The sequence below is a fragment of the Xenopus laevis genome, chromosome 8S (assembly GCF_017654675.1).
Source record: "Xenopus laevis strain J_2021 chromosome 8S, Xenopus_laevis_v10.1, whole genome shotgun sequence".
Classification (NCBI taxonomy): domain Eukaryota; kingdom Metazoa; phylum Chordata; class Amphibia; order Anura; family Pipidae; genus Xenopus; species Xenopus laevis.
In genome coordinates, this window is record NC_054386.1 from 215,001 (window position 1) to 229,189 (window position 14,189).

At 43.1% G+C, this 14,189-nt stretch overlaps 1 protein-coding gene across 1 annotated transcript in view; it reads left to right on the plus strand.

The window, feature by feature from the left end:
* plxna3.L (plexin A3 L homeolog) overlaps positions 1–14,189 on the plus strand; it is a 72,442-nt gene that overhangs the window by 18,330 nt on the left and 39,923 nt on the right. Inside the window, exons 3-5 of the mRNA XM_018232174.2 lie at positions 4,995–5,177; positions 7,227–7,355; positions 7,585–7,685. Coding sequence (XP_018087663.1) covers positions 4,995–5,177; positions 7,227–7,355; positions 7,585–7,685 — 413 coding nt within the window. The remainder of the gene's footprint in view (positions 1–4,994; positions 5,178–7,226; positions 7,356–7,584; positions 7,686–14,189) is intronic.

Sequence of the window (14,189 nt, forward strand, 5' to 3'; positions counted from 1 at the left end):
GGTATTCTGTTATGGTTTTTATGGTGTAATTTTTATTTCTAAATTACACTGTTTACACTGCAAATAATTCACTCCACAATATAAAATTTCATTTCTGAACCAGCAAGTGTATTTTTTTTTTTAACTTTTAATATTGGTGTGTAGGTGCATCTCAGGTCATTTTGCCTGGTCATGTGCTTTCAGAAAGAGCCAGCACTTTAGGATGGAACTGCTTTCTGGCAGGCTGTGGTTTCTCCTACTCAGTGTAAATGAATGTGTCTCAATGGGACCTGGATTTTACTATTGAGTGCTGTTCTTAGATCTTCCAGGCAGCATGTACAAAAACATGCACATAAATAGGGATAAAGTGAATCCACTTTTTTGGGTTTTGCCCAATTCCCGAAACATTCATAAAATATTTGGATAATCCAAGCCCTAATTTACATATGCAAATCCTTCCCAAACAGACATTGTTCTAGGCTGCTGGGGCGGGGAAGGGAGGGGGGATGATATCACTCCAACTTGAAGTGCAGCAGTAAGGGCAGAGACACAGCCAGATTCAGGGAAATTATTGCCCGGCGACAAATCTCCTCTTCTTTGGGGCGACTAATCTCCCTGAACTGTCTTCCCGCTGGCTAGAATGACAATCGCGGCCGGGATGACACTCGAAGCACTTCATTTTCCGAAGTTGCCTCATGAGGAAACTTCGGGGGACTTCGGAAAATGAAGCGCTCCGATTGCCATCCCACCTGCGATTTTCATTCTAGCCAGCAAGAAGGCAGTTCGGGGAGATTAGTTGCCTGAAGTAAAGGAGATTTGTTGCCGGGTGACTAATCTCCCCCGAATCTGTGCGTGACTGGGAGCAGCTGGGAAAATGACAATATGTCGAGTTCAATGTCAGATTTCAAAATTAAATATAAAAAAATCTGTTTGCTCTTTTGAGAAATGGATTTCAGTGCAGAATTCAGCTGGAACAGCACTATTAACTGATGTGTTTTGAAAAAAACATGTTTTCCCATGACAGTATCCCTTTCAGTTATGTTTTTGTGGAGTTCCCCTTTAATTAAACCTAATAAGCTTGTTTTGTCTCCAAGTTAGATTAATTCTATCTTGGTTAGGATAAAGTACAAGGTACGGTCTTATTATTACAGGGAAGAATGAAATCATTACAAAAAAAATGAAAATTGAGTCTATATGAAATGGCCTTCTTCTAAATGAGAGCTTTCTGGATAACAGTTTGCAGATAGTGGATTCCATACCTGTATATGGCTGCTTGTCTGTGTGATAGCAGTACATTTTGGGGATAGGCATTTTACCCACTATTCTCTTAGTATGTGTCACATGGTTTAAGTATATTGCCCACAAAAAAATGGCATTTATTACACCTCAATAAATAAACATGCCACAAAAGTGTCAAAATGCAAGGTGTGTGTGTGTGTGTGTGTGTGTGTGTGTGTGTGTGTGTGTGTGTGTGTGTGTGTGTGTGTGTGTGTGTGTGTGTGTGTGTGTGTGTGTGTGTGTGTGTGTGTGTGTGTGTGTGTGTGTGTGTGTGTGTGTGTGTGTGTGTGTTGCTTCTCATCTTTCATGTTGTGCATTTCATCACTCCCGTACTGTGTATTGATGCGTTTTGCACCATGAATAAGCCCTTTTTTATTTGAATATCTGTTTAAAAGAGAGTACTATGCACTATTTTGTCTTAGACGGTGTATAGACTGTGAGAGGACTCCACTGTGAGTCACAGGTAAGGAAAGACAATTGGTGAAGTCTAGTATTTCACTTGCTGAAACATTGCTAATTAAAGGAAAACTATACCCCCAAAAATCTATCGCATAAAACAGCCCAAAAGTAAAACGCTGCTTCAGCTAAATTAATTGTTTACATAAAAAAATAAAAATGTTGCCTGTCTTGAATGCTACTGCAAAACAGCAGGGTAAACATTGTGGTTTCACACTTAAAGGGGTTGTTCACCTTCAAACACCTAGTTGTTTTCAGATAGTTCATGATTTTTTTTTTTCCAATTGCTTTTTATTTTCTATGTGTGACTGTTTATTTAATATTGAATTTCAAAGTTTCATTTTTCATAGGGGTGCACCGAATCCACTGTTTGGGATTTGGCCGAATCACCGAATCCTTGGTGAAAGATTCGGCCGAATACCGAACCAAATCCAAATCCTAATTTGCTTTTGCAAATTAGGGGCAGGAAAGGAAAAAGTGGAAAAAACTCTTCTTTTGTAACGTTATTTCCCTACCCACCCCTAATTTACATATGCAAATTAGGATTCAGAACGGCCAGGCACAAGGATTCGGCCGAATCCTGGTGAAAAAGGTAGATTCCCGAACTGAATCCTGAATTTGGTGCATCCCTAATTTTTCACCTTCTAAAGCACCTCTCGGAGGGGGGGTCGCCGACCTTTTAAACTGTTCTAAATTAATAAATTTAGTTGATACATTTCATTAGGCAGCTGTTAGAATTGATACAATAGTTACTAATATTCCAGAGATGCTGCTGAGAAATGTATCAACTAAATGTAGCAAATGGTAACAGTCTGCACCTGAATTACTGAGCTGCCAGACTGAAACACCCAAGACAGGAACATTCAACTTTTAACTTAGATTTTGAAAAAACTGTAAAAAATTAAAAATGTTAAGTGAAAAAGAAGTCTTTATATCTGGGGAACACTCTGAAAACAACTGTACTGAAGAAAATGTTTGGAAGGTGAACAACCCTTCATTCTGCATCTTTCAGCTTTTGAGGTCAGCCCAAATGTTAGGCCATTAAGACCCGTCTGTCAGCCCTCCTGGATTTTTAGGGAGTCCAATAGATTTTTTTTACCCCCAGCAGGGTGGGTAGAATGAGGGCCTAAGATCACCTGCTTCAGGCATGGGTGATTGACATGTCTGCTAAGAGGGGCCTTAGCCTAAAACATCATAACATCCATGCTATAGTGAGTCATTAGAGTTACTCCTGCTGCAAATATAATTGTGTGTGGCCTCCAGCATATGGGTGACTGGTGGGTAATTGTAACCCTTCTGGAGTAAATGTGCCCCACTCTTGGAGTGCACTAATTGGCAGCTGTACAGTGGAAGGCTGTGAGTCTCACTTGTTTGTGCTAGGAGATGTAGAGAAGGGCAAACTCCTGTGACTATTGTGTGAGTCCATAGAGTGAGGTCATAGTTGGCTTTGTGTAGCCAGGAGTGTGTGTGTGGGGTAGGGGGGGAGCAGCCTAATCATCACTTCCCAGGGCCAAGCCTGACTCCCTATATTGTCGTCTCTTTCCTTTCTGCTGTGCTACCAGGGGCTTTGCCACCTCTTCTCTCACACACATACTCTAACACACACACTACCTGTAAACATACACAGCCTGTATTTATTAGGAGAGCGCATAAAATAGACTTAAAATTGCATCCATCAGTGTACCATTCAGAAAAGCACTTGTGTCTACAAACAATCCTGCCGCGTCACATGAATGCCAGCGAGTCCTGGAATTCACAACAACCATGAGGAGAATTTGCTCCCGTTGCATGTTGCACCTACTCACACAACTGATTGGCAATTGCTCCCACAACACAACTGATGCCATTTACATTCACAGCAATGCAGTACAAACCATTAAGTGCTAGTTTCCTATGAAACAAGGGAAAGTTGTGCTCACCACTAATTTTTAAAATCATTAGGCGGGGGTGCAATGAGTTTGTGACCACAAATACATATGGAAAAATACAAAATTCCTCTGCACTCAACCCATTATCAATATATTTAAGACAGCGACATTTTGTGCATACTGCTACTGAAAAATGCCTTACCCTTTAAACAACACAGGGATTGTTTGTCCATATATTGCAATATATTTAAGCTGAACAACTGCGTCACACTCATCCCCGATATGGCCAGTCCTACGCTTAATTTTCATCTGATTCATTAAGAATTCTATTGCTTCCTTATACATTTTACAAAGGGACTTAGTTTTACCCGCAACTTACTTGCTGCTTTCAAAGTAAAACTGTTGTAGCTCCCACCCTTCCCAGCTATAGTCAGGTGATCCCACTGGTGTCTAATAAAAGGGCAGCCAAGTTTGGGAGTTTTACTTTGAAAGCAGCAAGTAAGTTGCGGGTAACACTTAGTCCCTTTGTAAAATGTATAATGAAGCAACAGAATTCTTAATGAATCAGATGAAAATTAAGCGTAGGACTGGCCAGATATGGGATGAGTGTGACGTAGTTGTTCAGCTTAAATATATTGCAATATATGGACAAACAATCCCTGTTTTGTTTAAAGGGTAAGGCATTTTTCAGTAGCAGTAGCACAAGACTTGCTGTGCTATGAATGTTTATATGAAATCCTGGGTTGCTCACCATATAATGGTGATTGCAGAAACAACCACTTCAAAGTCTCTATGGAACTTACACCCAGTTGTTTGTGGTGAACCCCATCAGATCTGTTCTTTTTGCTATATTTTAAACTGTTACGTGTCAGCGTGGCACGTTCATTTTCATCTTGTGCTTCTTTTCCACGTGCAGTCCTACATAAACCCCCAGGCTGTGAGAGAGAAAACAAATACAATAGGCTATATAGTATTGTACCAAAATACAAACGGCATCCAGGGAATAGTGTGTTTCATCCAGTGATACATCAGTGCAACTCGAATCCCTTTAGCCTTCCTGCAGCACAGGTAAAGGGAATGCAGCACAACCATACTTTTTCAGTGTTACTGTTACTTTTAACAACTGTGTAGAAGTGAATCTTCATTTCAGCTTGGTTTACCCTTAAAGCTGTGTGGAAGGTATCCCGGTCCTACAGATCCATGCTGCTTGTCAGTCCATTGGTGTTGCTTTGTGTGCTACTCGTCCATACTTTTTACAGACCTACTGGCAGCCTTGATTTCCTCTCTTCTCACCAAGTTCTATGCTTCTTATGTGCCATCATTCTGGGATCCTTTGCTGCTCTCTTGTGCCCATTGTTGTTCTTAAATATTTTCTCTTTTTTAGTCTCCTTTTATTGTTCTCTTTTCTTTCAGCCCATCCGTATTCACGATGCTTTCTGTGGGCTGGCTCTCAATCAGCCAATCGGGGGTCTGCAGGTGATTGAAGGTATTCCCCTCTTGGAGGAAAAGGTGGATGGAATGGCTAGTGTAGCAGCTTATAGCTACAATGAGCATTCTGTGGTCTTTGTGGGCACCCGTGCAGGAACACTGAAAAAGGTAAAGTTAAACAGAGTGTACTAGACGGTACAGTGAGCAAAAGAACTTTCTTACTCTCTGACAAGAGGAAAAAGACACATCTTCCAGGCAGTTCAACAGAAGACCCTGCTTTTCTTAGTGTTTGCTTTTTTCAACAAACAGGAGGGTACCCGCAGCCTCCTTCTACAATGAGCTCCTACTTGTGGGTACCCACCCTTTTGGAGGGCTTTTTTATATCATTGCTCATCTACACTGACAGCAGGCCTGACCAGAGAAAAAGGAATTCTCATAGGCCTAAACTGTCAGTCCCAACCAGGAGGATTAGTTTGGTTAGAGGAAATTGCTCCTTTGCTTTTGTTTTTTTCTTTTGTCTCTTGATTTTGCCCCGGGCAGCTGCCTATTCCTAGTTTCAATGCAATCATCACATGAAGAGATTTATGGGGTCAGAAGGAGAAACTAAGTAGAATGTGTTCTAAAATGGTTGTAACCGATTGCATTCTGCATACCTGTTGTAGAGGCAGCTCAATGTGGCCGCCTATGTGCCGGAGAGAGGCAAATGCATAAGGATGAGATTAACTGACTGTACAGCAAGATGTGATTAAAAGAGGAGGAGAGGCCAGTGGGGTGGAAAAGAGAGGTCTTGGCAAGAAACCAATGACAATTTTTATTGATTGGCCTTCACCTTGGCTGGGGAAAGGACAGTGAATATATCATCTCTTGTCATAAATCCCGAGTCTCGCAATACTGGCAGCTTAATTAGCAGGAGCCTAAGGCCCACTCCATCTAGCATTGAGCTGCTTTGTGTGTTCAGTTACATTTCTGTGCATGAAAAACTTGTTCAATTAGAGACAGTGAAGGGCCATAATTCCACTGGTTCTGTAATAACCGAACTGTGGTTATAGCAACAATGCAGGGTACAAGAGTCAGGCAGTAGTAGTACCCTGCTCTATCCCATAGTTTAGGCTGCAATGTAGAACACATACTTTTGAGCAAAATGCCCATGTTACTCCCCACTAAAACTATACTTGGTTTTTCCCTGCTCTGTCCGTTTGCTGCCCTGAGCCTATTCCATTTACATGGTGTGAGGCATGGGCTTCACCAGACTGGAGTGTTTCTGTCCTAAGTGCACAAGACTGCTGGCAACAAGCTTGTCTGAGATTCCTGGCAATCACATGAACAGGACACCAGGGAAAATGGCCCCTTATAGGAATATGAAATCACTTTATATAGGAGACTCCGTTGTAGGTAGGGTTGCTACCTTTTTTTGGAAAAAAATACCGGCCTTTCTAAATATTTATCTTTTTTCCCTATTAACATTGAGATCAGCCATCATTTTTACCGGCTAGGGCGGTAAAATACCAGCCAAGTGGCAACCCTAGTTGTAGGCCATACCATAGCCAGACCCTTAAAAGAATGGCAGTTCCAAAGTCAGGGCAACTAAAGGGGAGTTTTTGTTTAGTTGCCTGTTTAATTATGAGGGTTACTTTATAGTGTTGCTAATAACAGGGCTTGTAGCGTCTTGTTTCTCTGCTTTGGTAAGTTTTTGGTAAGTTTTTATGTAAGCCTAACCAGATAAGTTCAAATAAAAAGAAGGGTATAATACTGATTAAACCTGTTGGGGATTGAGTACAGTACATAAATTGGTGTCATGGTTGTGTAAAATCAGGAGATACTGACAGACTCGCACATTGCAGGTTAGGTAAGGCAAACCAATGGCACAAATAGTGGTTTCCACTAAAAAATGCAAACACAAGTACTTTCTGGCTGAAATCTGCCTGATCGTATTCATTCCTGCACAAACAGGATAGGAGCAGGTTTGATTGGATAAACCACTGTATGTACCATTCACTTTAGTCTTGTTGTGTAGCCATCATGGGAAGAAGAGCATATTACATTGAGTTTGCAGTAGGCAAACTGTTTGGGAAGACAGTTGAGCACTTTTTACAGGGAAAGGAATAGTAATTGTGTACTTTGGTTAAGCCCTCAGATCAGCTTCATACAAACGGTATTCTTCTCCCCCATCTGTTCTACCCTTCCTCCATGTAAGAGCTCTTGTTTTTGCCTCTGCAGATCCGTGTGAATAGCCCCACAGATGTTGCCCTTTATGAGAGTGTTCCAGTGGTTATAGGAAAGCCGATCCTCAGAGACATGGTATTCAGCCCTGACTGGCAGTCCATATACATCCTGAGTGAGAAACAGGTGAGACAGCGGTAGAGAAGCAATGAGTATGTAAATTAGAAAGGCCATGACAATAGGCAGAATCTCCTGGATAGATGTGGCAGAAGAGCTCTGAATATGTCATGGGAAGTATAACAGGCAGACTCTCCTAGAGAGATGGGGCAGAGAAGTTTTGAATGTCTGTGAAATAGTGTGCACCCCTTCCTGTTAAATGTATGTATGACTTGGAACTGTGAATCTCATCCTAAAGGTGAGCAAAGTTCCTGTTGAAAGTTGCCAGCAATACAACTCGTGCATTTCTTGCCTGGGATCTGGAGACCCACATTGTGGTTGGTGTGTCCTACACAACAGGTAAGAGTATTTCTTTGAAAGTCAATGTCACTGAGAAGTCTTAATGTGTAGTAGGGGGGTGACTCTGTTGCTAGGACTGGTGAAACTTTTCCCACATTTTAAAAGACGGGGGCAAAGATCTCCACTATCCGTGTGCATGTGTTACATTCCCACAATGCTTCTTCTACAAACAAAATTACAGTTCACTTATCTTCAGTGTAAGTAAATAACAGGCAACCCTAAAGTTGTAGAATTTCTGTCATTTTCAACAAATTAAAAAGCTAATGTTTATCCAACAACAACAAACAGACTGTAGCTCACTGTTATTGGCAGTTCTCTGTTCTCTTTGAACACTTTTTGGCTCTGTACTTAGAGCAGAGAGAGCTTCCAGACCTCACCTCTATTTAGGTACAGGTGCCCAGGTAGACAGGCCTCTGTGGGGCTCCTTATAGGGTTCTGGGAGGGCTATACACAAGTAGGCTGTACAGTACTGTATGTAACACACACACACACACACAATCTCAATATTCAGTCATTGCTAAGGTCTGGAGTGCATAATGCAGAGACATTTGTCCTGTGTGCTGAGCCTCCCAGATGTGGCCTTTGGTCTGATTTATATTGGCATGCAGATTTAGAGTGAAGAGTTGCTTTTCTCCATATTTCAGTATGTAGGAGAAGGGGGCTGTGAGGAATGTGTGAATAATGTAAGGAAAGTGCTCTGTGTCTGTTCCCTTGCAGCAGGATTGATGTGTCTTCCTCTTCCCGTCAGCTAAAGGGAAAATAAATACCCCTTTATGACATGAGCTCATTTAGTTGGGTTTATGTATTAAAGGTGCATAAACACTATCTGAACTCCACTCTATTTATTGTAAACTGATGGATTCTGAGATTCTGGTGGAGTCCCTCTCCTTTAAAGAGTATTGTGTTCCATCCACTATGGAAAGCAGAGAGACCCTTCAAGTCCTAGACTTTATCACTTTTTAGTGGAACAAAGGGAGGTAGGAGTTGCAAATATAGTGGTAGTGATGAACTTAAATAATACGCAGTGGGTTGCTGCAAAAAGGTGCTGTTTATTTTAGGTAGGAGTTGCATTGCTCTCTTAGTATAAGGGACCTTGAGCTCCGCTTTAGTGGTATCCCCCCCCCACAACATTCCACTTTATATAGGGACTTATGGGAAAAGTACTGTGAAATTGTATGAATTCTCCCACATATTGGTCCAATTAAAGGTTTCATTCATTCTACAGCATCTTTGTCTGCTAACTTGGCCAATCCACCACTGCAATATGAATGATGCCTCTATAGCATTAGCAAACAGCAGCACATTTCTAATCCCATTAGGATCGGCTTAAATCCAGTTTAGAAAAGTTTTATCCCCTGGGTGTACTCAGTCTGCACATACATGCACTCAATGACTCTGTCCCACATCACAGCTCTCCTGTTTGCATGTTCTGTTGGGTTAATCTGCCAGCAAACCCAAAGTGGTATAATGGGGGAAAGAATGGGAGCTGGTAATTACTACAGCCCAGCATCTCTACAGCAAAGTCCTACCTCGTACAGCTGTGATAGCTTGCAGATAGATTTATCTCTGTCTCCTATAGATCTCTCTCCCACCATATTCTCTCCCCTATACATCTGACTCCTTTTATTCTCACTGCTGCCTGTCTCTTATAGAGCTTCCCTCTTTGTTCCTAACACCCCTTCTTCTCTACATCTCTTCCTTCCTTCCTACTGTCTGTCTCCTATAGATCTGACTCATTTCATTCTCACTGCTGCCTGTCTCTTATAGAGCTTTCCTCTTTGTTCCTAACTGCCTTTCTCCTATACATCTCTTTCTTCCTTCCTACTGTCAGTCACCTTATAGATCTGACTTCCTTCTATGCCTCCTAAACATCTTTCTATCCTCTCTCTCTCTGCTATAGATGTTTCTGTTTTCTGTCTACTATAGATCTCTCTCCCTTCATTCTGTCTTTTGCCTATATAGATATACCCTCATTCCCTTTCTATCTTCTCTAGATCATCCCATCATTATACTCTGCTATAGCTCTTTCTCCCTTCATTCCCCTTTCTCTCTGTCTCCTATAGATCTTTTACTTCATTCCCTTGTTCATGTCTCTCTCATCTTTCCATACTGTCTATCTCTCACATATTTCTTGCTCTAATAGATCTATTGTCTATTTCCTTAGTGTATCGGTCTCCCCCATAAACCTTTTGTACCCTCTGTCATAAAATCTCTTTACTTCATTCCCTAATGTCTCCCTTTTGCTTTACTACTATCACTCTTCTATAAATCTCGCTTCCTTTTATTGCCTGCTGTCCCTCTTTTTGTCTGCCTCCCCCACTTCAGCTGCCCACCCTTTACACTTGCTCATTTCTGTACAGCCTCTGCTGTAAAACTCATTCATTTTTCCCTTTCTATCCCCTTTCTCCCTGCTCAGTGCAATAAATAGCAGATTCTCTCCCTCCCCCTGTTGCTGACTGGGTTTCACCTCTTCTGTGTACAGCAACGTGGCCCCAGCCGCAGGGCCCTGCCAACAGCTCTGCAAACTGTCACTTGGGGGCTTTTCTTCGATCATAATGAGCCCTTCTCCAGTGTCCACTCTCCTCCCCCCTTTTCCATCCTCCTTCCCAGTCAAAAGGAGGCAGTGTAAAATTGACTTGCCTTAAGGGGGAAACAAAGACAAAAGTCCTCACATTTTGTGTGCCCAAAGCTGTTACTGTGAAGCAGCATGGCTGGGTGGGTGCAGTTCCTATAAACAAGCTGAATTCCTCTAGAAACCCAAGCCTTCCCCAGATATAATGAATATATTATAAGCTACGTATTACAGAATGGCTGAAAGATCAACCTTTTCCCACTTCAAAGTTCAAATGGTGTAATTGCTAGACTGCTTCTTTTGATAATTATCCCCTGTTCTGATTTATGGTCCTGATCTGTAGAACAATTAATATGCTGTTAAATGAAACATCCTGAATGAATGAAATGCTTTTCTGATCTCTGGCACCCAGGCCTTTCCTCTGCTTGCAGTGTCTGTGCTTTCCTCTTTGCTTTCTAGTACTCTGCTCCATGTACCTGTGTTTCCATTGTGACTGCTGTACACAATAATCACCAGTTACCTGGGCTACACTCACTGTATGTAACAAAATGGGCTCCAGGTGCACAAGCCTCACACCCAGTGCTGGGCAGCCACATTGCGCCTAGGGTTGCCACTTAGCGAGCGGCTGTACACCTGTGTCAGCACCCGCTTAACTTTTTTCAATGGTGGACTAGGGGTAGGCTACTTATGAGGTATGTGCCTGGCACCCCCCAAGCTTTGCACCCTGTGCCTTTTCTGCCTACCCCTAGTTCCGGCCCTGCTCAGACCATACTTTTCTCATTATTTAGCAGACTGAACAAACCAGACCATCACACTGTAAAAGGCTTTTTATTGAAGAAAATAAACATTCCTTACTCACTTAGCAGGCAGGTTTAGTTCTCCTTTACTTGTGTCCCCAGTCAGTGCTGGATGTTTAAAATATGGAATGAAATGGTTTACTTAAAGAACAATCTCCCCATTCTTTCCCAGCACTTCCATGTTTTCCCCATGTTCTTTGTTTTCCTCTAATGGCTTCAGGAAGCATTTCAATGTGGGGATGAGATGGTTTATTTTCCGTTGTATGCAAAGTTGGAGTGTGTGTGTGTGTGGTGTGGGGGGGGGGAGTCTATCTGATAGTAGTATGAATGTTATAGTGTGTTCCTAGCAACTTTTCAGTTATCTTTTGTTTTTGCCTTCCTCTTTGTCTCCTTCGGGTTATCACATGGGGGCGACAAACCCTGGCAGCCACCCCTCCCTGCAATTCTGTTATTACTTTGCCTTAATTTTTTTTGTGTTCAGGCATTTCTTATTCATATCCCATCCACTTGTAGGAACCACTGCCTTTTTGCTAGGGTTAATTGGACACCATTGAACAAAATGCAAAATCACTTAAAAAATGGACTCCTTTGTGAAACTATAGCTCACCAAGATACCTGGTAAAAGCATGTTGGACCCAGGTAAAAGTGGGCCCTCCTGCTTTATTATAACTATATTTGGGTCTTGTGCGTGTAAGAAGTTTAATAAAAGAGTAAGTAAGGAGAAGAGGAGAGTGGGCTTTTTAGGGGCCCCCTGGCATCCCAATCCAATGCTGCTTTTAAATACTGTGTAGCCCTTTGCAAAGAGCCAGTGTCTTCCTAAACATTTCTTTTGTGCTTTGTCCTAGGAAAGGAATGCGGTGCCTGGGATTAGTGCTGTTATTTTAGTGTGCTTGCCTAATAATAATCTGCTAAACACATAGCCTTTATTCTGCCCACCCAATAATATCCTAGGAAATGATGGCTGGGGCTGATGCATATGTTTAGGGGAAAAAAAATACATTTCTCCATGTCGGGTTGGGGGACACAGGAGATAGTGGGGTACAGCTAATGCCACTAGGAGGCAGGACACAACAGAATAATAAAAAAGGTGACTCCTCCTTGGCTGGCTATACCCCCCAGCAGTAGGCGGAGCCTGAATCAGTTTTTTGTTGTGTCTTAAGGGTTTAGGACTTTCTCTCGCTTATTCCTACAAATTACACTTACACCTGCTGCAAGGGGGACACTGGCATCAGACACACACATCTCTGTGCCTCCACCACATCGCTGACACCCCTGACTCCCTCCTTCACGGCTCTCCCATAGCAGGGCATCCATATCAGGTACTATCCAGCCTTATTAAAGGGGTTTTTTCCCGGGCTAACCATGTCAGAGGGAGCCAGTGAGGGTATTTTCTCCAGGGGATCATCTACCTCCTCTGTTAAAATATTTAGCCTGCGCCAGATGTCGCAAAAGGCTACCTGGGGGTCCCAAAGAACCCATATGCTCAAAATGTAAACCGGCCTTACAGGCTTCTGAACCCCAAAGCTCTGCTCCCCACCCAGATGGACCAGGCCACACAAGCAGTTGCTCCTCCTACCCAGGGAGACCCTTCAGCTACGCAAGCCTCTTTGGAATGGGCGACCCACCTAGCCACGGGAATTCCCAAGTTAGCCCTCTCCTTGGACAAACTCCTTTCCTGACTGGAAAATCCTAGGCTAAGGGTTCCAAAACTCCCCGAACCCTTCTTCCCCTCCACCAGAATTGGAAGGGGAACCTTATCTCTCATTATCATCACTACATTTTCAGACTGCACAGAGGACGAATCTCCAAAATTTTCTTCTGTAGCTGTCGATTCTCTGATCTCTTCCGTCCTAGAGATGCTCAACCTACAGGAAACTGAAGAGAACACCAATTCCTCAAAGGCTCTTTTCAAATGAAACGGCAGATCTTCACCAACCTTTCCAGCTCACTCCCAGCTTGAGCAGATTATTCAAAAGGAATGGGACAAGCTCGAGCGGCGTTTTCAACCAAATTGTAGATTCCTAAAGCTTTATCCTTTTCCAGCGGATTCAGCTGAAAAATGGTCCTCTCCACCCTCTGTCTAAGAACAGCCCTACCAAAATCATCAGTCAAGCGACAGGGGGCAAGAGCACACTACTTCCACAGCCAAAGACCCTCTCTTCATGTCGCAGAGGAAAGTTTTTTTTTCGTCCCTCACAAAACAAAAGCACCAGGTCCTCCCCTCCACGACACACCCCCTACAGCAGAGGACGTTTTGGAGGCAAGCCCAGATCCACTTGGCAAAAACGCAAGCCCTCCTCCAGACCTGCGGACAAATCAACCTCTGCATGACTTGGTACTTCCCCCTTCAGACCAGGGAACCCTAGGAGGAAGACTTCAACATTTTGCTGATACCTGGCTCTCCATTACACAGGACTCCTGGATACACAAGGTAGTGTCACAAGGCTACCACCTAGAATTTTCCTCACGGCCCCCTCATCGTTTCTTCATGTCCAGACTCCCTCGGGAACCAGCCAAACAAAGGCCTTTCGTCTCATGATCTAGCACCTTATTCTGACAGGAATGATCACACCAAACCCACCAGGGGAACTATTCAAAGGGTACTACTCCAACCTCTTAGTTGTTCCCAAGAAGGATGGGTCTGTTCGTCCTATACTAGACCTAAAGGGACTCGACAAATTCATAAGGCCTCGAAGATTCAAGATGGAGTCCCTCAGATCCATCATTGCAACGATGAGCAAGGGCCAATACTTGACATCCCTCGATATCAAGGAGGCCTATCTCCACGTCCCCATTTTCCCTCCACATTGGAAATACTTGCGCTTTGCCTTCCAAAATCTTCACTATCAATTCACAGCCCTTCTCTTCTGCCTCATCTCAGCCCCCAAATCTTCACGAAGATCATGGCAGCGGCCACTGCAGTCATCAGAAACGAGGGAATATCAATTACTCCCCATATCAACTACCTGTTAATCAAAGAACCCTCCCTCGCAGCAGCCCAACTCTGCCTGCAATTCCTCATGTCCAAGCTATAGGAGCTCGGATGGTGCATTAACCTCGAAAAGTCGTCTCTGATCCCCAGCCAATCCATGATCTTTGTGGGAATGCAGTTCAACACGAGGACTCACTACCACA